General features: G+C 50.5%; 3 protein-coding genes and 1 long non-coding RNA gene across 7 annotated transcripts; 2 read left to right on the top strand and 2 right to left on the bottom strand.

The window, feature by feature from the left end:
- The first annotated feature begins 814 nt into the window (after window positions 1–814).
- On the top strand, window positions 815–3,273 carry LTB (lymphotoxin beta). Of its 2 annotated transcripts, XM_059398986.1 has the most exons (4): window positions 1,298–1,549; window positions 1,969–2,020; window positions 2,205–2,276; window positions 2,694–3,273. In XM_059398986.1, exons 1-4 carry the CDS (start codon window positions 1,385–1,387, stop codon window positions 3,146–3,148), a joined length of 744 nt encoding a protein of 247 aa, XP_059254969.1. In that variant the 5' UTR covers window positions 1,298–1,384; the 3' UTR covers window positions 3,149–3,273. The 2 variants fall into 2 exon arrangements, with proteins under 2 accessions (XP_059254970.1, XP_059254969.1); XM_059398987.1 differs by lacking the exons at window positions 1,969–2,020; window positions 2,694–3,273 and having other exon boundaries at window positions 815–1,549.
- Window positions 3,274–5,474: 2,201 nt separating this feature from the next.
- TNF (tumor necrosis factor) lies at window positions 5,475–8,135 on the bottom strand. 2 transcript variants are annotated; one of them, XM_059398984.1, is made up of 4 exons: window positions 7,774–8,135; window positions 7,210–7,258; window positions 6,974–7,021; window positions 5,475–6,681 (listed from the first exon to the last, which is right to left on the bottom strand). In XM_059398984.1, exons 1-4 carry the CDS (start codon window positions 7,957–7,959, stop codon window positions 6,260–6,262), a joined length of 705 nt encoding a protein of 234 aa, XP_059254967.1. In that variant the 5' UTR covers window positions 7,960–8,135; the 3' UTR covers window positions 5,475–6,259. The 2 variants fall into 2 exon arrangements, with proteins under 2 accessions (XP_059254967.1, XP_059254968.1); XM_059398985.1 differs by having other exon boundaries at window positions 7,210–7,255.
- A 1,297-nt stretch (window positions 8,136–9,432) lies between these two features.
- On the bottom strand, window positions 9,433–11,646 carry LTA (lymphotoxin alpha). The gene is made up of 4 exons (XM_059399806.1): window positions 11,419–11,646; window positions 10,896–11,000; window positions 10,698–10,803; window positions 9,433–10,454 (listed from the first exon to the last, which is right to left on the bottom strand). The coding sequence occupies exons 2-4, from the start codon at window positions 10,989–10,991 to the stop codon at window positions 10,042–10,044; spliced, it is 615 nt and encodes a 204-aa protein (XP_059255789.1). The 5' UTR covers window positions 10,992–11,000; window positions 11,419–11,646; the 3' UTR covers window positions 9,433–10,041.
- On the top strand, window positions 10,201–24,490 carry LOC132017784 (uncharacterized). 2 transcript variants are annotated; one of them, XR_009404406.1, is made up of 3 exons: window positions 10,201–10,269; window positions 14,179–14,331; window positions 23,181–24,490. It is a non-coding gene; the product is annotated as an uncharacterized LOC132017784 (long non-coding RNA). The 2 variants fall into 2 exon arrangements; XR_009404405.1 differs by lacking the exon at window positions 10,201–10,269 and adding an exon at window positions 11,024–11,324.
- The last annotated feature ends 38 nt before the right edge of the window (window positions 24,491–24,528 follow it).

The raw sequence follows: 24,528 nt of genomic DNA, 5'->3' as shown, positions 1-24,528 counted from the left end.
ATCAAGGCTCTGGAGCCAGACTGCCTAGGTTCAAATCCTGACTCTGCCACTACTGTGCCACCTTCTATAAGTTCCTTAACCTCTCTGTGCCTCAGTCTCTTCTTAGAGTTTTTGTCAGGATTAAAAGAATTATTATATTTAAAAAAAAAGAATTATTATATATAAAGTGTGTAGATTAGAGGCAAGCACTTGCTAAGTGCTATTTGTACAATAGCTATATGTTATTATTATTATTACCTAATCGCAGAGATGTCATCAAGAAGGGGACATGATCTGAGACCACCTCCAACTTCCTTGGACCTGGTCTTTTCTCTCATTGCACTGTCTACCATACCATCTGTTGCTGCTTTGTTTTGCTTCCTCATTCATTCGTCCTTCCTTCATTTATTCCAAAACATGTAGTCAGCACCTGCTAAATAGCAGCAAGCTCTTTGAAGGTGAGGCCATGCCCTATCACCCTCCCATCTACACTCTATGGAGGAAGGGAGGTAATGCTCATTTCCATCCCTCCTCAGTGAATCAACAGGCAGTGGAGAGGCTAAGGTCCCTTTCAGGTGCTATATATATTTTTTCCTTTAAAGCAATGCTCTTTTTAAAATTTATTTTTTTAAGATTTTATTTATTTATTTGACAGAGAGAGAGAGACAGTGAGAGAGGGAACCCAAGCAAGGGGAGCTGGAGAAGGAGAAGCAGGCTTCCTACTGAGCAGGGAGCCCGATGCGGGGCTCAATGCCAGGACCTTGGGATCATGACATGAGCCAAAGGCAGCCACTTAACTGACTGAGGGACCCAGATACCCTCAGCTGCTATTTCTGTGGCCTGGCTTAACTCGGCTTCTCACCAAGCTCTGGGGGTTATGGGTGAGTGAGGGAATGGAAGGAGGAGATTTGGTCTAGTGCCGGCATAAGCTCTTCTCAGGGACCCAGATATCCATTCCTCAAGACCTCAGTTCTTGTCCTCCTATTCCAGCCCTTGACCTCAGGGACGCGGACACAGCCCTCCTTCCAGCACCCACCACTGGGGTGTAGAAGAATGCAGACAGCCCTTGAAATCTAGAGTGTGGTGTTCTCCTCACGTAGCTCTGCTGCGAGACTTTTTGTGAGCTACCTTCCCTCCCTGGGCCTCAGTTTCCCTCCCTGATGAACCATAAAATCTCTAAGGCCCCCTCCAGCTCTATAAGCCTGTCTCTTCACCCCAACTTCTTCCCCAATTCAGAGAACCTGGGCATCCAGCTGCCCCACCCCAGCTCTGGGTAAACAGGAAGCTGGGTGAGGGGAGCAGGGGTGTGCGGAAAGTCCCAGCCAGGTGTGTGGGTCTATGGGGAGGGGGTGGCCCCACCCCTGAAGTATGAAAGCCCCCCTGCCCTGGCCCTGGCTCAGTCTCAATGGGGTCACTGGGGCTAGAGGGCTGGGGTAGGAGGCCCCAGGGGAAGGGCTGCCTCCTGCTGGCTGTGGCAGGAGCCACTTCCCTGGTGACCCTGCTGCTGGCTGTGCCTATCACTGTCCTGGCTGTGCTGGCCTTGGTGCCCCAGGAGCAGGGAGGAGGCCTGGTGAGTAGCCGCAACGAGCCTGGAGGGGCTGCGTGTTACTGATGCCCACTTACCTCTAGCTATGCCTGGGGCTCTCTTGTCTCCTCCTGCTCAGTTGGCTTGGCTGTCCCTGATGGGGATGCCTTGTCTGCCTCTTTGTTGGTCCTCTTTCCATTGTTCCCATGATGCTGTTGTGTTTTGATAGCTCCAAGCTCCTTCCTGGTTGTCTATCTGTCTCCTCTTCTCTTCCCAAGACATACTCAGGCCTCCATCTCCGCCCAAGAACATATGCCTTGCTGGCTCTCCCTCTCAGGGAGATGTGTGTTGGGGATGCGGCTGGTAGTCAAGACCCCAGGCTTGGGGCTTGGGTCTGCGTTGGGAGGGGTGGGGATGGCATCAGCTAACACTGAACTCTGGGCACTGTGACCCCACCCATCCAGGTAACAGGGACGGCTGACCCGGGGGCACAGGCCCAGGCCCAGCAGCGTTTGGGTAAGAGCAGACCATCTCCCCTTCCCCTACTCTGGCCCTTCAGGGATGCCCAGCTCCCATCCAGCTGCATCCCTCGGTGAACTCATCCTTCCCAGAATCCCGTCCTGGTGCCCTGTCCTCTCGGGGGTACCGTGCATGGAAGGCCGCCCTGGCCCGCAATCGTGGATTCTTTTCCCCCTTCCAGGGTCACAGGAGCTGCCAGAGGAAGAGGCAGAAACAGATTTCAGCTCCAGGCTCCCCGCCGCCCACCTCATAGGTAAGGATCTCACAGGTAATCCAAGGATGCTAGCGTTGCTGCCCACAGTCCCTTTGCTCTGTCATTGCAGGGTTCGCTTTCCGACCTGCTTCACCACCTCTGGTCCCTAAAACGCCCACCTTCCTCTCCTCCCGCATTCCATCTCCTTGCTTCCCTTCTGGAGCTGTCAAAACCCCTCTTAGATCTGCCACTACCCCACCACCGGGCTCCGCACCCCACACTCTGGTGTCCTCAGTCCCCTCCCGCAAATCACTGCAGAGGTGGCGCGCGCGCCCTCGCCCCGCCCCCGGGCTCGGATTCTGCTGGGGGTTAACAGCCCCAGCTCTCCCACCTGTTCACCCTCCCAGAAGTCCCGGGCCAGGACCCTTCTTCCAGGATCGGGCACCCGAGCGCTGACAGGCCCCGGTTTCTCCGCAGGCGCCTGGACGAAGGGGCAGGGGCTGGGCTGGGAGGCGAAGAAAGAAGAGGCGTTCCTGAGGAGCGGGACGCAGTTCTCGGGCGCCGAGGGGCTGGCGCTGCCGCAAGACGGCCTCTATTACCTCTACTGTCACGTCGGCTACCGGGGCCGAGCGCCCCCTGCCGGCGGGGGCCTGCTGGACCACTCGGTCACGCTGCGCAGCCGGCTGTTCCGTGCGGGGGGCGCCTACGGGCCCGGGACTCCCGAGCTGCTTCTCGAGGGCGCAGAGACCGTCACCCCGGTCCTGGACCCGGCCCGGACGTGCGAATACGGGCCCCTCTGGTACACGAGTGTGGGCTTCGGCGGCCTGGTGCAGCTCCGGAGGGGCGAGAGGGTGTACGTCAACATCAGTCACCCCGATATGGTGGACTACAGGAGGGGGAAGACCTTCTTTGGGGCTGTGATGGTGGGGTGAGGGTGGGGGAAACAACTGCCTGGTAGGGACGTGTATTGGGGTCCCAGACCCCAGGGACCCCAGAAACTGATGGCAAACCTGAAGAAAATAAAGAATGTAAAGCTTTAGTGCTGCCTAGCACGGTTGCCCAGGTCTCTCATGTCTTGATTCAGAGTGGGTACTGCAAGGGGCGATTACCTAGACTTTTCTTCTGATTGCTTGAAATAATTCATATCACTTCCTGTGGCTTCTGCCCTCTAAGAAGGCGATCGGCTGATTTCCCACCCACCCCCTGTCTCTGAATGAACTTGCCCAGCATTAGCCCAGTGGGAAGATGGAAGAAGGGGATCTCCTTAAGCCCCAAAGCATCTCCAAGCCTCCTTCTTCTCAGATCCCCGGAGCCCTCACCAGACTCCACCTGCATTCCTTTCTTTGGGGTCCCTCTGTCAGTGAGAGGGATGCTGACAAGGGAAGGCAGCCCTGCTTGGAGGAATCAGGCTAGGAAGAAGGAATAAAGCCCTGGGGGCCTAGCACTTCTTCCCTGCTGCCTGCCTGGCTGCCTGAAGCCCACTTTAGCCACTACCCCACAGTCCACTGTCCTCCAAGGGAAAATACACAACTCATTGGGTGTGAGGGAAGAAGCGGAAAGATAGGGCCTGGGACATCAGGGCGAAGCTGGGGAGAAGAAGAAGAAAGGAAATCTGGGGCCATTGGCCCTATCCAGGGTGAGATGGAAAGTCCTCACCCCTTGTTCACACCTCAGGTCTGCTTTCCATATGTCGGCAAGTGTGGGGGCCCCAGGGTGAGTAACAGCAGCCCCCTCACTCCAAGCACCCCATGACCGACTTTCAGCTCTGGGCTGAGAGAGGCAGAGAGGGACCCAAGGCCCTAACTAGGTCACCACAGTGGGTCATCCCACCCCTGCGGCATACCACACAATTTTCCCCTCCCAGCAGCCTGTCAGGAAGGAAAGCCCAACTTCCGAACTCAGTGGGGACTCCCACTCTCTGGGTCTTCACTTCTGACTCCATATTTGTGTGTGACTCCATATTTCTGTGTCCAGAAGAACTTTCCTGATGAGAGTTCTCTTTCTAGCCCATCTATCTCACAACTGTCCCCTCATTTTTCACCAAGAACATCTGGGAGAGCTGACATGTGAGTCCTTCACCTGCAGCCTATTCCTGTTTTAAATTTTCTTTTGTTTCTTCAATTTCACTCACTGAGAGACGGAAGCAGATAGAACAGCTGGTGGCTGGACAAAGAAGAAATTCAGAATTCTCAGGCTTACTCTGCCAAGTGCTATGCTGGGTGCTCTGATGCAGCTTAGGCCTTCTATTTTCTTGTGACCCCGTATGCAGGAGATTTTCCTGTCTTCCTTGGGGAGATGGGGCTCAGTAACTGATTCAGGCTGTACAGTTAGGGCTTCTAGGGGATCTTGGGATCAGGCGATTTGGAGCCCTGATGCCTGAAGGTCTGGAATTCCTTTGGCTGTGATTCAGGTGCCTGAGAATGTGGCCCTTCCCAGACTCTCTCTAGCAGGCTGCAACATCAGGAAATCTCACCTGAGCACTTGAGGTGCAGGACTTCCCCACTGGAATTCCCAGAGTCGGAAATTCCCAGGCCCTGAGGGAGAGGTAATTAGGTTCAGGCTCCAGTTTCCTGGGGGAGCGGCTTATTTGCCCAGGCTTTGTTAAATGCAGGGCTCTTGAGCCCCAGTAGTCCCCTGGGTGGGGACTGTGTTCAGACATCTTTTTTTTTCTTTTGAACTTTTATTTGTATTTATTTTATGGGTTCAAAGATCCTTTTTTTTTTTTTTTTTAAAGATCTATGCATCTATTTGAGAGAGAGAGATTGCAAGTGTGCGTGCACGTGTGAGTGAGCAGAGGGAGGGGCAGAGAGAGAGGGAGAGCAGCAGACTCTGGGCTGAGAAGCGGGGTTCCATCCCACCAGCCTGAGATCAAGACCTGAGCCAAAATCAAGAGTTGGACACCCAACCCACTGAGCCACCCAGGGGCCCAGGCTCAGGGATTTTTTTTTTAAAGATTTTATTTATTTATTTGACAGACAGAGATCACAAGTAGGCAGAGAGGTAGACAGAGAGAGAGAGAGATGGGGGGAAGCAGGCTCACTTTGGAGCAGAGAGCCCGATGCGGGGCTTGATCCCAGGACTCTGGGATCATGACCAGCCGAAGGCAGAGGCTTTAACCCACTGAGCCACCCAGGCACCCCTAGGTTCAGGGATCTTAAGGCTTGTAGAGGGAGGACTTCAGAGAGTGGCCTTCCACCCCCAAAGGAGAGGAAGATGCAGAATTAATTCGATGAGACTGTGTTTCTTTTCTAAGCACATTTTATTTCTCGCCACTGACCAGTAGGGCGGTTACAGACATCACTCCCCTGGGGAGCAGAGGTTCAGCGATGCAGTGACAGTCAGTCACCAAATCAGCATTATTTAGATAACTCGATCAGATAAATATTTTTGAAAAATGAAAGCAAAGAGAGGCACAGAGGCCAGGAGGCCGGGTGGGAACAGCCTAGAATTCAGCTCCATTTTCACAGAAAACATGTCTGAGCCAAGGCAGCCCCTACATTTTGTCTCCCAGGACACCCCAGCCTCCCAATAAATACATTCATCAGTAAATAAATAAATAATAAATAAATAATAAATAATCACAAGTGCAAACATAAATAGAGAGAACTGGCCCCATTGTGGGAGGGGCTGGGCTTTCCTTCTCAGGAAGAATCTGGAGACATTTGAAGAAAGGGAGGCCTGAGGTCCATTCATGTCAGGTGCTAGGTGAGATCTTCTCAAGGAATGTTCTGAAGTGTTCTAGCCAAAACGAAAAGTTCCCTGACCCCCACATTCCAAGTGTTCCAGGTTGCGTTCAGGGATCCAAACCTGCGGTGTCCAGTGAGCGCTGGAAGCCCCAGTTTGCATTCTTGGTGGGGGCCAGTGCTCCGTTGTCTGGGTCACGCATCCCTGAATCTTAGGTTTCTAAGTGTTGTTGTTTAAAGTTCTAAGCTTGAGGTCCAGCTCTGAGCCCCTAATTCTCTTTCTAAGCCAGAAGGGGATAGGGGGTCGGGGGAGTGGATAATAAAAGGTTTGAGGTGGGCAAGGATGGACATCCCGCCCCCTCACAGGGCAATGATTCCAAAGTAGACCTGCCCGGATTCGGCAAAGTCGAGATAGGCAGGCAGGTTGATCTCAGCGCTGAGTCGATCCCCCTTCTCCAGTTGGAAGACCCCTCCCAGGTAGATGGGCTCGTACCAGGGCTTGGCCTCAGTCCCCTCTGGGGTTTCCCTTTGGCAAGGGCTCTTGATGGCAGACAGGAGGTTGACCTTGGTCTGGTAGGAGACAGCGAAGCGGCTGATGGTGTGGGTAAGGAGCACATTGGTGGAAGAACATCCTCGGCCCTTGAAGAGGACCTGCGAGTAGATAAGGTACAGCCCGTCTGATGGCACTATTAGCTGGTTGTCTGTCAGCTCCACACCATTGGCCAGGAGGGCATTGGCACGTCGGCTCAGCCATTGGAGTTGCCCCTCAGCTTCAGGGTTTGCTGGAGGGAAGGAGAAGAAGACGGGGTGAGTCAGTGTGACCCTGTCAGTTCCACTCTCCACATCCTGGCCCACAAGTTCTGCCCACCCCCCACATCCGGTTCCTGTCCCCTCTGTCTGTCTTCCCACATCCCATCTGGCCCTGAGGTTCTCAGTATCCCCCTCAAGGCCAATGAGTCCTTCTCATACTGTCTTCAAGGTCTGTCTACCCTCAGCCTGGTTCAGCCCCCAAATCCTATCCCTCCACATCCTAGTTGCTTCACCGTCCCCCAGCCGAATCCTTGGAGCTCTTACCTACAACATGAGCTACAGGCTTGTCACTTGGAGTTCGAGAAGATGATTCTGAGGAGGAAAGAGGAAAGAAAAAGGTGAGACCCTTAAGCTTCCTGGAAAAGATCCCACTACTTTGACCTCCAAGCCTCCTCCGCTCAAACCGAAACCCTGAATTTCCCCCACTGTGGCTATCTCAGGACCAACCTCCACCCCCACCCAAGCCCAGAATCCGGAGAGGGGGCTTTGGAGATACTTACTGACTGTCTGGGCCAGAGGTTTGATTAGTTGGAGGCCATCTGGCAGCTGCTGGGGAAAAGGAGTTTTAGCATCAGAGAAAGTCACCCCAAATGAGAAACAGCTAGGCTGCTTCTATAGCTCGTACTCTAGTTTCCTCTCACCATTCATCCATTCCCCAGCACTTTCACTGAGTGTCTTCCACGAGCCGGACACGCTCTTTCCTTATCTCTTTCCTCACATCTCTCCTTATCTCTCTCTCATATTGTCCACATCTTTCTGTCTGACCATCTTTATTCATATCACTTGTTCTGTTCCCATCTCTCTCCCCACACCCCATGTCTCTCCACACATCTCTCTTTACATATGTCTGCGGGCTCATTCATTCATTCAAGCAGCATTCAATGAGCACCTTCTGTAGGTTCCCTCCCCCTCTCTCTTCCCCCATCTCTCTCCATGTCTCTTTCTGCCTCCACGTCTTTCTCTACATTTTCTCTCTCACCAGTCCCCATCAGCACACCTCTTTCCCCCACCCCATCTCTCTCTCTCCCTGGGTGGGAGAATGAGCAGTCTGGTGAGGCACTCACCTCTTCCCTCTGGGGGCCGATCACTCCAAAGTGCAGCAGGCAGAACAGTGTGGTGGCTCCTGCGACGAGGAGGAAGGAGAAGAGGCTGAGGCACCAGCACCTTCGGGAGCCCTTGGGGGCCCCTGCCTTCTTGGGGAGTGCCTCCTCGCCCAGCTCCACATCCCGGATCATGCTTTCAGTGCTCATGGCGTTCTTTCCAGAGGGGCTCAAGTCCAGCTGGGTGATGGTAAAGCCCTGGGGCAGTGTGTATTAGAGGGAGAGAATCGCTCTGCTGCTTGTCTGGGGGTGTGTCGTCTGAGAGGTTATTTCCAGGGGGATCTGGAGTTGCTTCTGTCTCTCCTGGCTGGTGCCCTGGTGTCCTCTCTGAGGGAGCTTCTGCTGGCTGGGTGTGCAAACAGCTGCATTTATATACCCGTGGGGCGAGAAGAGGGCGGGGAAAGGCTCTCATTCAACAAGCGGAAAACTTCCTTGGTGGAGAAACCCATGAGCTCATCTGGAGGAAGCGGTAGTGGGCCCTACACCTTCTGTCTCGGTTTCTTCTCCATTGCGGGGGCGGGGGTTTGGAAAGTTGGGGACACCCAGGCATCAAGGATACTTCCTATCCATCCTACTCGGATTCCGAGGGAGGCTTGCTGGGCCAGTCACTGTGGCGTATGTAGGACCCTGGAGGCTGGACCCCAGTTTCCCTCTGCTGGGAACTGGACCTTCAGTTCCCATTCCCTCCATTTTTTGGGGGGGCTCAGGTCTGTGGCCTGTTTTCCTCTGATTTCTAGACTGGACTTAGGTAGGTGTAGAGCTAGACCTGGGAAGGGGTTCAGAACGTTGACCCCTCGATGGGGAGAGAAATTGGGGGGAAAGCTATGCTAGGTCCTGAGACATGTGTTGGTGCCCCTGGGGGGAAAAGGAACTTGAGAGAAGGAAGCTTGAGGTGAGGGATGTGGATGGGGTCTCTGAAAGGGCTGGGGAGGGGTTGGTAATTGGCAGGGACATGCCTGGGACAGCCCCAGTGGGAGTGAAAGCAACCCTGGGAATTCACGAGCCTCATGAGAGCAGGCCTTCTCCTTTCATTCTGACAAGAGACTCAGCAGTGCTGGTTTCAGTCTTGGCTTCCAAGGGAATCTGAGGCCCTGAAGCCCCCATCCGTCAGAACCCCTGTGCGTAGCCATGTATCCCAAAGAACTCTAGGCGCCCTCTGGATTTCTGGAGATCGCCCTAGCTCTCAGAGCCCCTCTGTGTGACCATGTCTCCTGAGATGTCTCCTGTACTCCCTATCTCCCCAGTCTTGAGGGTCTCCCATTCCATTCTTCCAGAGGGGCCCCAAGTCCTGAACACTTTTTGTGTGGTCACTTCCCCCCAGAGGACTCCTGTAATCCCCATTCCTCAGAGCCTCAGAGTGGTCATAGCTGCCAGTGGTCCCCTGACCTCCGCTCCAGACCTTGGACCCCCATTTTTCCTTTCTCTTCCCAGCTTATCCTTTGTTTTCCCTGCCATGGTCTGGCTGCCTCACCTCTTTGATTCCGCCATGTTTTCCCAGAGCTCCTAAGACCCCTTCATCTCCTTGTAGTCCACAGTTCCTGTCTCTTCTGAGGCCCCTGTTCTCCTTCCACTTCTTAGACAGACAAACATAGTCACACAGCATTTCAGAGAAAAGAGGTTTATTGGGCTTCACAGAAGGTGCAGATGTCTCCTCATGGGGTGTTTAGTCAACCAGTGACTATCTGAAGAGTGTTTTGCTTCTCTCTAGAGCTCCCTGGTGTCTCAGGCCCGCTTGTCTTATCTTTCACTGGATTATCCTTAGGCCGATGTTCTCTCCCTCTTCATCTCTCGAGCTATTTCTCTCTCTCTCTTCTGGTGGCCCGCTATTATTCCCTCCCCTCTATCCTCCATAAATAAATAATTTAATTTTTTCCCTTCATAAATAATCTCTCCTCCCCTGCCTCCTGTCATCCTCCCGGCTTCTCCCGGTGTCTGCCCCCTCCATGTCCAGGGCTAGGTCCTCCTTTGACTGGCAGGACAGATGAAGAGCCCTGGGCAGGAATTTCTAGGCAGACTTGAAATCCTCAGCCTAGGGCTGGGGTTTGCAGAAGGGAGGTATGATCCCTAGGGTGCCTAGAATTCCTTCTTTGGAAGCTCTAGGTAACATGAGCAGGGGAGACTTGAGGCTATTGGAAGGGTCAAAAGAGAGGCTTGGTGACCCTTGAAGTAGTTGGAATGGAGGTAAAATGGGGAGAAGGTCTTGAAACCAATTATTTTTCTTTCTGGATTTTTCTACAGAGCAAAGGCCCCAAAGAAGACACTACTAGGGCTGAGGAGTAGGTGGGACACGCCATCTGTGTGAGTGGAGAGCTGATCTCCCTGGGTGAGCAGGAACACAGCTCCCTGGTACACAGAGCGCACCCAAGGTCCCTGTGGCCCTGGGCACACGGACTTCTGAGCGCTGAGGAGAGGCACATGGAAAGGGTACTGGGAGGAGAAGAGTTGGACCTCATGGGCCAGGTAAAGAGGAGTGGGGGTGGCCTTGGGGAAGCAGCCTTCCCCAGAGAAGACCACCTGGGAGTAGACAAAGTAGAGGCCACTGGTGGGGACCAGGAGGGAATTGTTGCTCAAAGAGAAGCCATGGCGGAGGAAGGCACGATCTGTGTTGGCTCTCCAGCGCAGTGAGTTCTGGGTGCTGGGGTCTCCTAGGAAGAGCCAGAGGGGATAGGAGAGGTCAAGAACCTGGGAGTCAGCACTCTTAATTCCTGAGGAAGTAGGTGCTGGGGCAAGCTCCTGGGGGATGGCTGGGAGGACAGAGGGGAGTGGGATACCTCTGTTCTGAGGTGTGGGGGAAGTTTGGGGAGAGGTGCAGTAAATGCATGGTCGCTTGAAGGGGGGGGTAGGAGAAGAGCTGGGAGTACATGTCCACGGGGCTCGGTGATGTTTACCAATAAGATGAGCAGCAGGTTTGAGGGTGCCTGGCGCCAAGTGCTTCTGAGGGTTGTGGTAGGCAGTCCGGGCAGCTGAGGATGAGATGCTGGCCCCAGGAAGCCCCTAGGGGACAAGAGTGTGGAGCGTGGCTCTAGGGCCCAAAGTTTGGCGCCCCCCCCCCCCCCACTGCAGCCCCCATTATCCTGCTGCCTCACCTGGGCCTCAGGCGGCAGGGCCAGCAGCAGCCCCAGAAGGAGGAGGAGGGGGGCGCTGCACACCCGCAGGAGGTAGAGTCGTCCAGGTGGTGTCATGGGGAGAACCTGCGGGGAGAGAGACAGTGAGCGGGGCGGGGCACGGGGCGGATGACGGGCCTCCTGCCGGCGGAGACAGCATCGGGAGAGCCAGAGCCACGGCGAGAGAAGGGGACAAGATGCAGTCAGGAAAACCCCGGTGTGAGCAAGGGGGCACAGAAAGAGAAACAGGCATGAGAAGGGAACAGAGAGGGAGCGTGGCAGAAACAGAGAACGTGTGGCAGACACAGAACAAACACTGACTGATGAAGAGTCAGAGAGCGGGGAACAAACCACACGGACCACCCGCCCCCCCCCCGCCCCTCCCGCTCCAGGCTCAGCCCCAGGCAGGAGGTACGGGAATGCCGGGGCGCCCGCGGAGGGGCAGGAGTTCCCAGGGGAGTGCGCCGCCCAGGCAGCCCCAGGAGACCGGGCGGGAGAGTCTCACCTGCTATGCGGGGGCCCCTGGGCCTGGACGCCTGGGTCCCTTTATAGAGGAAGCGGCAGTGGCAGCGTGGCAGCGTGGCAGGCGGCGGGCGGGTTCTAGGCCCGGGCTGGGCCTGGGGAAGCCCCCAGGGCTGAGAAGATGCTGCCGTTTCAGTCGAAGGCAGGAAAGGCTGAGGCCTAGGAGTGAACCACAGGCTGGGGGCTCAGACGACTGAGTTCTGGGAAAGGGAGCGGGGTCAGGGGAATCGTGGGCTGGGAGGGCCAGGGAGCGGGGTCAGCCTTAGGAGTTCCAGAGAAGGGACAGTCAGTTCGGGGAGGAGGGGGATGGGAGCAGCTGGGGCGAGGGCTGGAGGCCAGGTTCCCTGAAGAGCGATTATATATAACACCTCTGCACCCTTGGTTGATTACAGGCACTCTTTGTGCCCATTTCCTCCTCTTCTACCCTCGTCCTTGTCCCGAATGGTTCAAGTCGCACTCGCCCCAGTATGTGTATTTTCCCGGTCCTCTGGCAGGTTTTCTATCAAGAAGTTGCATTATATACCCCTTTGCCTGGGATATTCTGGTTTATGCTTGCTGTCCTGGTGAAAATGTACACGGATCTCCCTTTTGCTCTCACAAAGTCCTGATTTGGAAGATAAATGTCATGGTTCCCTTATTAAGAGATGTTGCCACAGATCAGATTTTTTATTTCTTTTTAAGATTTTATTTATTTATTTAACTGAGACAGAGAAAGAGAGAGAGAGTGGGGAAAGGCAGGAGAGGGAGAGGGAGAATTCCAAGCAGATTTCCTGCTGAGCAGGGAGCGTGATGTGATGGAGCACTCCATCCTGGGACCCTGGGATCATGACCTGAGCCGCCCAGGGGCCCCAGATCAGATTTATATAACCCCAAACACACACTCTGGGCTGGAGGAATGTAGCAACTTCTGAAGTTTTCTACAGGGAAGGCTTTGGAATTCCACACAGGAGCTTGAGGGTGGGTGACTAGGGTAGGGTGGGGATGACCAAAGGACTTTTCTGGAAGCTGTGTTTGCAGAGCCAGGATACTGTTTAAGATTCCCCCCTTTTAACTTGGGTACAATAAGGTGCATGTCTCTTAAGTTTATAGCCTGATGAGCTTTGCCATCTGATTATAGCCATAAAGCCACAATCCAGTTCAACATATTTGCAGGTCCCCAGAAGGTTCCTTCATGCCCTCTCCCAGCTGATACCCCCCAAAGATAACCAATCACTTTCTGACCTCTATCACCATAGATTAGTTGTTCCTGCTTCTGAATGTCATAGAGATGAAGTCACACAGAATGTACTCTTTGGGTTTGACTTCTTTCACTCAATGCGATGTTTGGATTCATCCATGTGGCTGCATTATCAGTATGTTTTTTTTTTTTTTCTCATTAGGATGTAATAGTCTATCATGTGAATATACTCTAGCTTACTTACCCACTCTTCTGGGTGGGTAAGACGTTTGGTTTGTCTCTACTTTTTGGCCACTATGAAAGATGTTGAGATGAACATTCTTAAAAATGAGTCAGTTTTCGCTTAATTTGTAAGAAAAAAAAAAAGCAAGATTTCTAAAGATGATTTTGTCCATGTTTCAGAAGATTGAGAAAATTTGCTATCTCAAATATGGTTATCTTTATTGATGTTGGTATGCTTTCATTCTGAGAGTTTTGAATGGCTAAAGGCCCCCCCATCCCTGTGACATTGGGGATACTGTTGTTCTCCTCTGGCACAATGTTGCTGAGTAGTCTTGGGGTCCCGTGGCACAGAAGTAACATTCATGAGCCATTTCTCTTGCTTTCCTCCCCCTTCTTGAGGCTCTTTGCCTTTCATGCCTTCCTAGTCCGATAAGACTATTGTTTCTTTTCATTCTCCTTCCACCTCTTAGCTTTCTCTCTATTTCACAAACACTTATTGAGCACCTTATATAAGGCATTGAGGATATATATGAGAAAGAGAGTCCGCATGCACTCTGGGGCCTCAAAAACCAACAAGGAAGACAGGAAAGTTAGCAGATAATTACAATAGAGTGTGAGAGAGGGCTTATGGTTGTCTACAGAAAAATCACTGAACTTGGCTTGGGGGAGGGGTGCTAGGCATTAAGTGTTGAGAGAGAGCCTGAGCAGAGGGGGAGCGGGAGGGAGAGAGAGAATCTTAAGCAGGCTCCATGCCCAGGGCAGAGCCCAATGTGGGGCTTGACCTCAGGACCCTGAAATCATGACCTGAGTCAAAATCGAGAGTCAGGTGCTTAACCGACTAAGCCATCCAGGTAGCCCTTCACTAGCACTTTAGGATCACTTGATGTTCTACCAAGATGACCTTGAAAACCTTGTTTTGGATAAACTCAATAGTTTCATTCTTGGGGCTTTCTCCTAGATTGTTACACACTGCAGAAGAGTCATGTCACCAGAAGGGGTATTCTGCTCATTCTGGCCATCTAACCTGAGAGAGCCCTCAGGATTTCTCAATCTTTCTTTCTTGATTCGCTTTCTACTCCTGCAATTGATGTTCTAAATCTCTGCGCCTCTTACACCTCAATTTTACCTCTTTACTCTCAGTCGGTGAAGTTGTCATCTATTTCATTGAGCTTAAGGCCACCCAAGCTGATCTCTTCACTTCCTTCTTTTTCCTTCACTTTATTTATATTTTGGGTACGAATAGATGAGGCTTGGGAGGTAAGCTGAGAACACATTCTGAAGGATTTATTAAAATTTTAAAGGTAAATTTTTTTTTAAAGATTTATTTATTTATTTATTTGACAGAGAGAGATCACAAGCAGGCAGAGAGAGAGGAGGAAGCAGGCTCCCCGCCGAGCAGAGAGCCCGATGCGGGGCTCGATCCCAGGACCCTGGGACCATGACCTGAGCCAAAGGCAGAGGCTTTAACCCACTGAGCCACCCAGGCGCCCCTTAAAGGTAAATTTTTTAAAAAGATTTATTTATTTGACAGACAGAAATCACAAGTAGGCAGAGAGGCAGGCACAGAGAGAGGGGGAGGCAGGCTCCCTGCCGAGCAGAGAGCCTGATTCAGGGCTTGATCCCAGGACCCTGGCATCATGACCTGAGCTGAAAGCAGAGGCTTTAACCCACTGAGCCGCCCAGGTGCCCCTAAAGGTAAATTTTAAATTAATAAATTTTATTATTTATTTATTAGAGAGAGAGAGAGAGGGCGAGCACAAGCAGGGAGAGCGACAGGCAGCAGGAGAGGGAGAAGCAGGCTCCCCACTGAGCAGGGAGCCCAATGTGGGCCTCAATTCCAGGACCCCAGGATCATGATCTGAGCACGCCATTCTGAAGGGTTTGAAACCAAGAAAAGAAGTTTGGATTTCATTCTAATTATGATGGGGAGTCACCAAGATTTTTAAGTGAGAGAGGGACTCAATGCAGATTGGTACATCAAAAAAATGCATCTGGAAGCTGCATGAAGAATGGATTGGGGTACGGGATTTGAGGGGCTGGAGGGGAAAGCAGAAGGTGGAAACAAGTTACAAAACTTATGCAATAACCTGGCAAGGAGATAATAAGAACTTACACTTAGACTGAGGCAACAGCAGGAGGATGGAAAGAACGAGAGTTTCTAGGCAAAATCTACAGATGTGGGCACTGAGCAGATGTGATGGAGGAAGAGTGGCCATAGATGCCCCCTTTAAGTATCTTCTTCTAGCAGCACCTGGGTGGCTCAGTCAATTAAGCATCCAACTCTTGGTTTTGGCTCAGGTCATGATCTCAGGGTTGTGATATTGAGTCCCAAGTCCTGCGTTGGGCTCTATACTCAGTGGGGAGTCGCCTTGGGATTCTCTCTCTCCCACTCTCTCTGTTCCCCCACTCCCCAAGCTCTTGCATGTGCTCTCTCTCTCTTTAATAAATGAATAAATCTTTTTTTACGATTTCATTTATTTATTTGAGAGAGAGAGAGAGAGAGAGAGAGATCATGAGCAGGGTGGGGGGGGCAAGTAAGAGGGAGAAGCAGACTCCCCACCAAGAAGGGAGCCCAATGTGGGGCTTGATCCTGGGACTCTGGGAACATGACCTGAGCAGAAGGCAGATGCTTAACCAACTGAGCAACCCAGGTGCCCCTAAATAAATAAATCTTTAAAAGAATATTTTGGTCTATAGTTTGGTTTCCTCTTATTCTTTAACCTACTGTCTCTTACATCACGGTTGGTTTCCCTTTTGGTCTCTGCTCCTTTCCTTTTCTCCATGTCTCTCTTTCTCCAGAGTTCCTTTTCCTTCCTGTTTTCTCTTTCTGCCTCTCTAATGATAGGAGCTGATGGACTAGGAGACCTCAGTTATATTAAAGTATAAAACAGTGTTGCAATTAACGATGAGAAACTGAGAAAGGGAGAAACTTAGGTCAGAGAGGAAGACCCGGCATTGAGGGACAAAAATGGGAAGGTGTGAAAGAGTGGTAGGGAGACATGAGAGACAGAGAGGAAGGAGGGCAAGAACTCGGCTGAGGCTCAGTGTCACAGGCGTTGGTGATATGCTGAAGGACGCTCCTTGAGATGGGCCAATCTTGGTTTCAATCTCAGTTTCGGAGGTTGTGTGAAATTTGGTTTCTTTCTTGGAGAGGCCAGCAGTTGGTTTGGGGCTTTCCCTGGGTGGGAGGGGTGATGACTAGAGTCTTGTGCCCCAAACTCAGGGAAATACAGTGTCTACAGTGGGCTATGTTGAGAAACGAGTGAAATCTCAGGCCTCTAAATGACGTTGAAATGACATTAGCTTCAAACTTGAACTTAGCCTCAAAACCTATATTGGGATTTATTTTATTTTATTTTTTTAAAGATTGTATTTATTTATTTGACTGAGAGAGAGAGACAGCAAGAGCAGGAACACAAGCAGGGGGAGTGGGAGAGGGAAAGTAGGCTTCCTGCTGGGCAGGGAGCCTGATGTGGCACTCAAGCCACCCAGGCACCCCTATATTGGGATTTAATACTAACTTTGACCCTAACTCAAATATAACCTCAACCTAAATTGCAACTCAAACTACTCAATGGTAACCTCAAATCTAAACACATTCCAATAAATAAGTCTGAAAATAAACTTATCCTCTAAACTAACCCAATCTTGTTTCCTACAACTAATTTTGAAATCAACTCATCTCCACACCCGACCCTATAGTTAAACCTGACTCAAAAGTCAAGTCCAATCTAAGCCACAAAACTAAAGATGAGCTTTCTCCTGTTTTATTCCATTATTCATCCATCTCTTCATTTAAGGTGCTTTTTTTTACCCCCCACCCACTTAAGAAGTGCCTACTATGTGCTGGGCACTGTGCTAGGCAATAAGGAAATAGAGGCAAACAAAGCAGACACCCTAGTAAGGCAAGGCAGAAAGGAAATATACAGAAGTCAGTTAGGTAGTGCTAGGAGGAAACAATACAGGGGACGTGAGGAGTGGCAGAGAATTGCTTTAGACACAGTGGCCAGGAAGTCCTCTCTAAGTGGCATTTAAGCTGAGACCCAAATGGCAAGTAAGAGTGACCAGGTGAAGGTTTAGGGGACAAGCATTCCAGGCAAAGGGAAGAGCTACTGCAAAGGGTGGAAAGTAGAAATGAGCAGGGGTTGTTGAGGGACAGAAAGGGAACTGATGTGGCTGGAACAGAGAGAGAGCAGGAGCGGGGTGGGCATGAGGTCAGAGAGAGGAGGCAGGAGCCAGATCACGCAGGACCATTCAAAGAGAAATAAAGCATCTGGCTTTTGTTCAACCATGGGAAGCCTTTGGAGGGTGTAAATACGTATGTTTGTATGTGTGTGTATAAAGGCAGAGGGGAGGAGAAGTGGGTGGGGAGGAGGAAGAGGACAGAGAGGAGTGAGGCAGAGGTGACTGGATTTATGTTTTTAAAAGATCCTGTGTCTAGGGCACCTGGGTGGCTCAGTCAGTTAAGTATCTATCTGTCTCCAGCTCAGGTCATGATCCCAGGGTCCTGGGATCTAGTTCCACATCCAGCTTCCTGCTCCGTGGGGAGACTACTTCTTCTGTCTGCGGCTCCCCTGCTCATGCTTCTTTCTCTTGCTTGCTCTTTCTCCCAAATAAATAAATGAACTCTTAAAAAAAAGAAAAAAAGATCTTGTCTAGACTGGGTTGTAGGAGGAAAGAATGAAAGCAGGGACATCAGTTAGGAGACAATGGCAGCGATAGGAGGAGAGAAGATGGTGGCAGCCATAAAGATGGAGAAAAGTAGACAAATGTGGGATATATTTCAGGGTAGAATTGTCAGGACTCTATAAGAGAGTGGATGGATTTTGGGGGGTGTTGGAAGATAGGTGTTGGGAGGAATGTGGATTCTGATGAAGTAGGAGAACAAAAAGTTCAATTTTGAATATGTTAAGTCTAAATCCATTGGGCAGACATCCAAGTGGAGAAGACACTTGGCAGTTGGATATAAGTCTGGCTTTCAAAGGCAAGGTCAGAGCTAGAGAGACAACACTGGGAGTCATCAGCATGAAGATGGCATTTAAAACCATGGAACTGGAAGACATGCTTTGTCTTGTGCTTCTCCCATGACCTTCTTCCAAGTATTTATGTTTTTTTCCATCATAATAAATACTATGTACCTTCCACTCTAAATTCTAGAGGCAGCAAACTCCTGTTTCTGGAAGTAAAACCCTCCAGGCTTTTTCTTCTCCTGAACTCTCACTGGGATCTAACCTCCCTGGATTAGACTGTTTACCCCACAGGACACTTCTACCAATCCATTTTACAATATGCTGTGGAACTCCTCATAGATTAAAATTCTCTGCCTCATTTTTCAAAGATTCTTCCTCTGGCATAGAGCCTGGATTTACCCTAATGTTTCTCATTTTCTCTTTGGTGAAGTCTGCTCTTCCTTCTACCCAGTCAGAAAGGGCAGGGGGCAGAGGAGAGACCATTATTCAGCACCACTGGTAACCTCCTTCTCTTCTCTTGAAGCCTGTGCCTTTTGCATTTGCCATGCTCTTCCTATCTGCTCAGTAGTCTTCTCTACCAACATCTTTATCACATTCTTAACAACTTTAATTCTAGCTCAGTTTTTCTCCATATCTCATCCCCACCACCATCTTTAGAGACTTTAAAACCACACAAAATGATCTCACACAGTCCTCTCAGTGCTTCAACTTTCTCAGTTACAAAGCTTTACAGCTTCTTTCCCTGCTCCCATTTAGGCACCCATGAGCAAGGTCGTATCTCAGACCTCAGCATCACTTGAAAGGGCTACATCTTTGAGATCTTGAGCTCCAATTTTTCCCTCTCACAACCACCATTCACTTTTCCCCCCCCCCCCCCACTCTTCCCTCCCATCATATTAGTTTCTCCATTCTTACCAAGTTTCCAGCCCCTCTTCTTTCCTTGTTTTCCTTGTCCATCTGGTTTAACTTGCACTGCATGGTCAAACATTTCAGCTACTTTCACTAGCACTTTATTAGTTATTATTATTATTATTATTTTTAGAGAGAGTGTGAGCAGGGGGAGGGGCAGAGGGAGAAAAAGAGTCTTAAGCAGGCTCCATGCCCAGGGCAGAGCCCAATGTGGGGCTTGACCTCAGGACCCTGAAATCATGACTTGAGTCAAAATCGAGAGTCAGGTGCTTAACCGACTGAGCCACCCACTAGCACTTTAGGATCACTTGGTGTTCTACCAAGATGACCTTGAAAAACTTGTTTTGGATAAACTCAATGGTCTTATTCTTGGGACTTTCTCCTAGGCTGCCACACACTGCAGGAGAGTCATGTCACTAGAAGGTGTCTTCTGCTCATTCTGGCCATCTAACCTGAGAGAGCCCTCAGGATTTCTCGATCTTCTTTTCTTGATTCAATGTTCTATTCCTGCAGGTGATATCTAAATCTCTGTGCTTTTTACACCTCAATTTTACCTCTTTACTCTCAGTTGGTGAAGCTGTCATCTATTTCAATTGAGTTTAAGGTCACCCAAGCTGATCTCTTCACTTCCTTCTTTTTCCTTCACTTTATTTACATGTCATCTTTTTTTTAAAAAAGAAACTTGAATACAACTTGTATTTTATTTATTTTTTATTTTTTAAAATATTTTATTTATTTATTTGACAGACAGAGATCAAGTAAGCAGAGAAGCAGGCAGAGAGAGGGGGAGGCAGGCTCCCTGCTGAGCAGAGAGCCCGACTCAGGACTCGATCCCAGGACTCTGGGATCATGACCTGAGCCAAAGGCAGAGGCTTTAATGCACTGAGCCACCCAGGCATCCCTTATTTACTTAAAAAAATTTTTTTTAAATTTATTTGAGAGAGAGAGCAAGAGAGAGAGAGAGTGATCGGGCACAAGCAGGGGCAACAGCAGGAAGAGGAAGAAGTAGACTCTCCCCTGAGCAGAGATCCCAAAATGGGACTCAATCCCAGGACCCTGAGATCATGACCCAAGTCGAAGGCAGATGCTTAACTGACTGAGCCACCCAGGCTCCCCCCTTTTTAAAATTAAATGTAAATTTAAATTAATTTTAAAATATATTTTTTCATTTATTTGAGAGAGAGAGAGCATGAGCTGGGGGAGGGGCAGAGGGAGAGGCAGACTGGGGGCTAAGTAGGGAGCTTGGCTCAGGGCTAGATCCCAGGACCCCAGGGTCATGACCTGATCCAAAGGCAGACGCTTAACCGACTGAGCCCCCAGATGCCCCATCTTTCTTTTCTTTTGACTCCGAGAAGGACTCTTCATCCTGTCCAAGGCTGTTCCTTTTGCTCTATATTCCACTTCCTGTGTCTTTACTATATTTTCCACCCACCCCTCTTATTTTCAGGATCTTTCTCTCTTCGTGCACCCTACTTTCATTTCACAAACATGTTCAATTTTATTTCTTGAAAAAAATATTTCCCTGGACTTTGTTTTCCTCGTTGCCATTTCATCTCTCAGCTTCCTTTTCTGTGTGATGTCTCGAGACTAGCCCCCTTAACTACCCACTTTTTTGGGAACTGGTAACATTTTCCTCATCTGTAAAATTCGTGGGTTGCCCTAGAGATGATTCTTAGTTATCTTCCATATTCACCATTCTATGACTTTGTACCCACCACCTCCCTTTCCTCACCTCCTACTCATTCCTCAACCTATGTAAAGTGATTTCTGCCCCTCTGGTAAGTGGAAACTGTTTTCTCAAAATTTGTAATTGTCTAGTTCCTGAACCCAAAGGATCTTTCAACCTTCCCCTACTCGACCTCTTTGAAACATTAGATGTGGCTCTGTCTCTGCTTGGCACACCCCTCCCTTGCCCTACTTCTCTGACAGCTTCCCCAACTCCCTCCTTTATTGATTCCTCTTGCTTAGACCATCTTTGGGGCTCTTCTGGCCATCTTCTCACAAGGATCCTGTGCACTCCGAGGCTCAGTGTCCACTAGGAAGGAAATGATGCCCAAATCTACCCCTCCAGCTCACACTTTTCTCTTGAGTTCCTGACCTGCTTGCCGGAAATCTCCACCTGACTGTTATGGCAGCACGTCAAACTCAGCAGGCCTTCCTTGAACACTTGATTACTCTAAGGAGGTGCACCCCCCTTATGACCTGTAGTTGTTACTTATAGATTGTTTATCTCATTAGACTGCAAGTTCTATGAGGGCAGTGACTTTATATTTCATTTAAACCTTTTGTCTAGCAGAGTGTTCTGCTCCTATCAAATATAATTTGTGCTTGGGGTGCCTGGGTGGCTCAGTGGGTTAAAGCCTCTGCCTTCGGCTCAGGTCATGATTCCTGGGGTCCTGGGATTGAGCCCCGCATAGGGCTCTCTGCTCTGCAGGGAGCCTGCTCGCCCCGCCCCGCCGCCTTTCTGCCTACTTATGCTCTCTGTCAAGTAAATAAATAAAATCTTAAAAAAAAATAATTTGTGCTTAATCAAAATATATTGCTTCAGTGTCTGAAACAGAATTCCTTATCTTTCCCTTCAGCTTGGTGTCTCCTTCTAGGCTTAGGGAATCATCTTCCTAATCTTCTAGGCTCAAAATTCAGAGCCATCTAAGGTTCCTCTTCTAAGATTCCTCCCACTGTCCTATCGGTTGTCTTGTGCTAATGACTTATCCTCTCAAAGTTTTTAAGATCTGTTCTCTCCTTTAATGTTATTTGGAAGTACTCAGACCTAAGTGAAAGTACACAAGTTTTGGAGTAAGATGCGCTTAGTGTTAATCTGCTACTTTTTATCCATGTAGCTTTAAGCAGGTTCAGTATGTTTATGAGCCCTGGTTTCCTCCTTATTTATTTATTTATTTATTTATTTGACACACCAAGAGAGAAAACAAGTAGGCAGAGAGGCAGGCAGAGAGAGTGGGAAGGAGGCTCCCTGCTGAGCAGAGAGTCCGATTTGATTTGGGGCTCAATCCCAGGACCCTGAGACCATACCCAAGCTGAAGGCAGAGGCTTACCCCTCTGAGCCACCCAGGCGCACCTGGTTTCCTCTTTTTTTTTTTTTTTTTTAAGGTTTTATTTATTTATTTGACAGAGAGAAATCACAAGTAGGCAGAGAGGCAGGCAGAGAGGCAGGCAGAGAGGCAGGCAGAGAGGCAGGCAGAGAGAGGGAGAGGAGGAAGCAGGCTCCCTGCTGAGCAGAGAGCCCGATGCGGGACTCTGATCCCAGGACCCTGAGATCATGACCTGAGCCGAAGGCAGCGGCTTAACCACTGAGCCACCCAGGCGCCCTGGTTTCCTCTTTATAATGGAGATCTACCACCCCTCTTCTGAACAGTTGTCAGCAGGATTACTCCTGTTAGGAAAGGGCTTGACATGGCAGGTGTTCATAGAACGAGTGATTAATTGTTGCTTTCTCCTTTACTCCTCATCTGTAACCCCTGCAGCACTCTCCTGTTCTCTCCCTCTCTTCTGCACAGCTGCCACAAGCACCGAGACACACAGGAAGAGGTTCCAGACCCTTTACCTTGGCCTCCTTCGGGCCTCTCTTCAACACGTACTTACTCACACCTGTGCTTTGTCTGTCTCAGGACATTCATCTTTTCCTCAATATACTCTTTTCTGACTCCTGGTCTCAGCTGAAGCCATTTCCCTTGTCTACAGAGCCTGTCTCTTCATCTCTACCCATAGAAATTCTGCCCATTCCTCAGCACCAGTCAAATGCCCTCTCCTGGTTCAGGGTCTTCCCCCACCCCTTTTCTGTATCCACTATGTCTTACTCCCCAACAGGTACTCAGCATCATGCCCTGAATGACAATTAGGTATAGACCTCGCTTCCCCTGTTGGATGGCAAACTTGCAGCAGTCTGGATTTCTCTTTGGGCTACTTGTTGCTCATTTGAACTACACTCAATAGAGTCCCTCCCAGATCCTTTTCCTAGCTTAACTCAAACTAGCCCCAAGCCCAATCCCCCAATTGACCCTTTTTGATCTCACTGGTCTTGTTCCCTAATCCTGTTTTTCTAACTGAACCCTAGCATGTCATCCTTCACCAAGAATTAATTCCTCGTTCCAGCTCTCAGAGCAGATGCACACATTCACACCTCCCCAGTGTTTCACAGTAGGCACTGAGTCATCCCTTGGGGATCCCTGGGCCTCCCTCCCTGCCCCCACCACGGTGGACAGGATGCCTGCTGCCTGGCCCCGGGAGGTCAGAGGAAGCCAGGGCCTCTAGGGCTCAGTATTTTTATCAGCCTAGGAAACAAGAGACACAGAAGCGGAAACCCTGTGGTCAGAGAAAGTGAACAGCCCTCATCTCAGGGGAACCCCCAAGAGGGCTGGGGGCCAGACATCAGGGAGGGACGTTGAAAAGAAGGTGGTTTGGGGGCCGGGTATCAAGGCTTATTTTGATTTGGTTTTATGTAACTTGCAGAGTGGAAACGATGCACTTCAAAACCAGAGAAAAATTTGCTGGATGGAGGAGCAAATTTGGACATCAAAGGTTTCTGTTGCTTATCTCTCAACCCCCAGCTTAGGGATCCTAACCCCAACTCCCCCAATTCCCCCCAACTCCCAACCTGGGCTCTTTGCATGCCACTTCCGAAATCTCCGGCCTGTGAGAGGAACCGGACGCCTGGGTTGCTCACAGCTCGCAGGCTCTTCTCTGAATCACAGCAGCTTCCTCTCACAGGATCTTTCTCACCAGCCCTTCCTCCTCCTGACCCTGAACAGATGCCTGGTCCCTGGGAGGCCTTCCATCTCCTGGCTGTCTTCTCCCAAGTCTTGGGCCCTGCTTCCACGGGCTTCCCTCCCCATGCTCTACCGCCCTCTGGGTGCTCTTGAGTACACCAGCGTTCCATACCTAAAAAATTAGTTTCTGGTTCTTAAGATTCTCTGTAGACTGCACACGCCAGCGTATGCCTGTAACTCTTCTTTTCGTGGATTTCCCTGTTGTGTCCTGGAGGATGGCAGTGGCATTTGGTACTGTCTGCAACTTCCTCTCCCCGTTGTGGGGAGCCTGAGTGGAGATCGAGTATGGAACAATGAAAGGGATGGCACCAGCCCCCCTCCCACTGCCCCTCAGGACCTTTTCCTCAACTTCAGCAAAAGGGGTGTATCTGGAAGGCCAAGTCTAGACTGCCCAGAGATAAAGCCTAGGTGTGGGAGAGGGACAGAAGCTGGAGAGGACTGGGGCCCTGAAGGAGACCTAGGATTGAGGAGCTAGAGGGGAGACGGCCTTGGGTGTGGATCCCTGGTTGCCCAAGAACAGACAATCCAGGTTACATAATTTGGCTCTTTCCACCTCCTTCCCCTGCTCCTAATTTTAGCAACCGAAATTCCACTCCCCCACAGGGCTCTTCCTCTGTCCATTCTGCTTCTATCCCATCCTCCCACAACCTCCTCATGGTCCCCAGCTCCAGCTGCCCCCAACTCAGACCATTCAGTGACTCAGCAAAGGGAAAGCCCTGTGTTGGGGGAGGGGGTATTCAGTGGGCAGGAGGATGTGGTTCTGGCTGGGGAACTGGGGAGAGGAGGGAAACTGGTTTTGTTCCTTTTTTCGTCTCTGTTCATGTCTATTTCTCCAGTCACTGACAGTGGAGGAGCACAGCGCAGGGAGTGGTGACTGGTGGGCAAACTGGGTCTGCTCAGAGCTGCCTTTGTGGCTGGGCAAGCAGGGCCTTCTTGGCTCCAGCTGAGAGCCCATCTTGGTGTGTACGTGCGTGATGCAGGTGTGTAGGAGCTGCGGGTTCTGGCAGGCGGGGTGGGAAAGGAGATGTCAT

Source organism: Mustela nigripes, chromosome 5 (assembly GCF_022355385.1).
Source record: "Mustela nigripes isolate SB6536 chromosome 5, MUSNIG.SB6536, whole genome shotgun sequence".
Classification (NCBI taxonomy): Eukaryota; Metazoa; Chordata; class Mammalia; order Carnivora; family Mustelidae; genus Mustela; species Mustela nigripes.
The sequence above is the reverse complement of the archived record's forward strand: the minus strand, read 5'-3'. Positions and strand labels throughout refer to the sequence as shown.

Coding starts and splice junctions, on each gene's coding strand:
- LTB (XM_059398986.1), top strand. CDS start 1,385: ATGGGGTCACTGGGGCTAGAGGGCTGGGGTAGGAGGCCCCAGGGGAAG. Junction 1,550..1,968: donor AGGAGCAGGGAGGAGGCCTG/GTGAGTAGCCGC, acceptor CCACCCATCCAG/GTAACAGGGACGGCTGACCC. Junction 2,021..2,204: donor CCAGGCCCAGCAGCGTTTGG/GTAAGAGCAGAC, acceptor TCCCCCTTCCAG/GGTCACAGGAGCTGCCAGAG.
- TNF (XM_059398984.1), bottom strand. CDS start 7,959: ATGAGCACTGAAAGCATGATCCGGGATGTGGAGCTGGGCGAGGAGGCA. Junction 7,259..7,773: donor TCGGCCCCCAGAGGGAAGAG/GTGAGTGCCTCA, acceptor CCTTTTCCCCAG/CAGCTGCCAGATGGCCTCCA. Junction 6,682..6,973: donor GCCTGTAGCTCATGTTGTAG/GTAAGAGCTCCA, acceptor CCTTCCCTCCAG/CAAACCCTGAAGCTGAGGGG.
- LTA (XM_059399806.1), bottom strand. CDS start 10,991: ATGACACCACCTGGACGACTCTACCTCCTGCGGGTGTGCAGCGCCCCC. Junction 10,804..10,895: donor CCCTGCCGCCTGAGGCCCAG/GTGAGGCAGCAG, acceptor CTTGTCCCCTAG/GGGCTTCCTGGGGCCAGCAT. Junction 10,455..10,697: donor ACCTGCTGCTCATCTTATTG/GTAAACATCACC, acceptor GGCTCTTCCTAG/GAGACCCCAGCACCCAGAAC.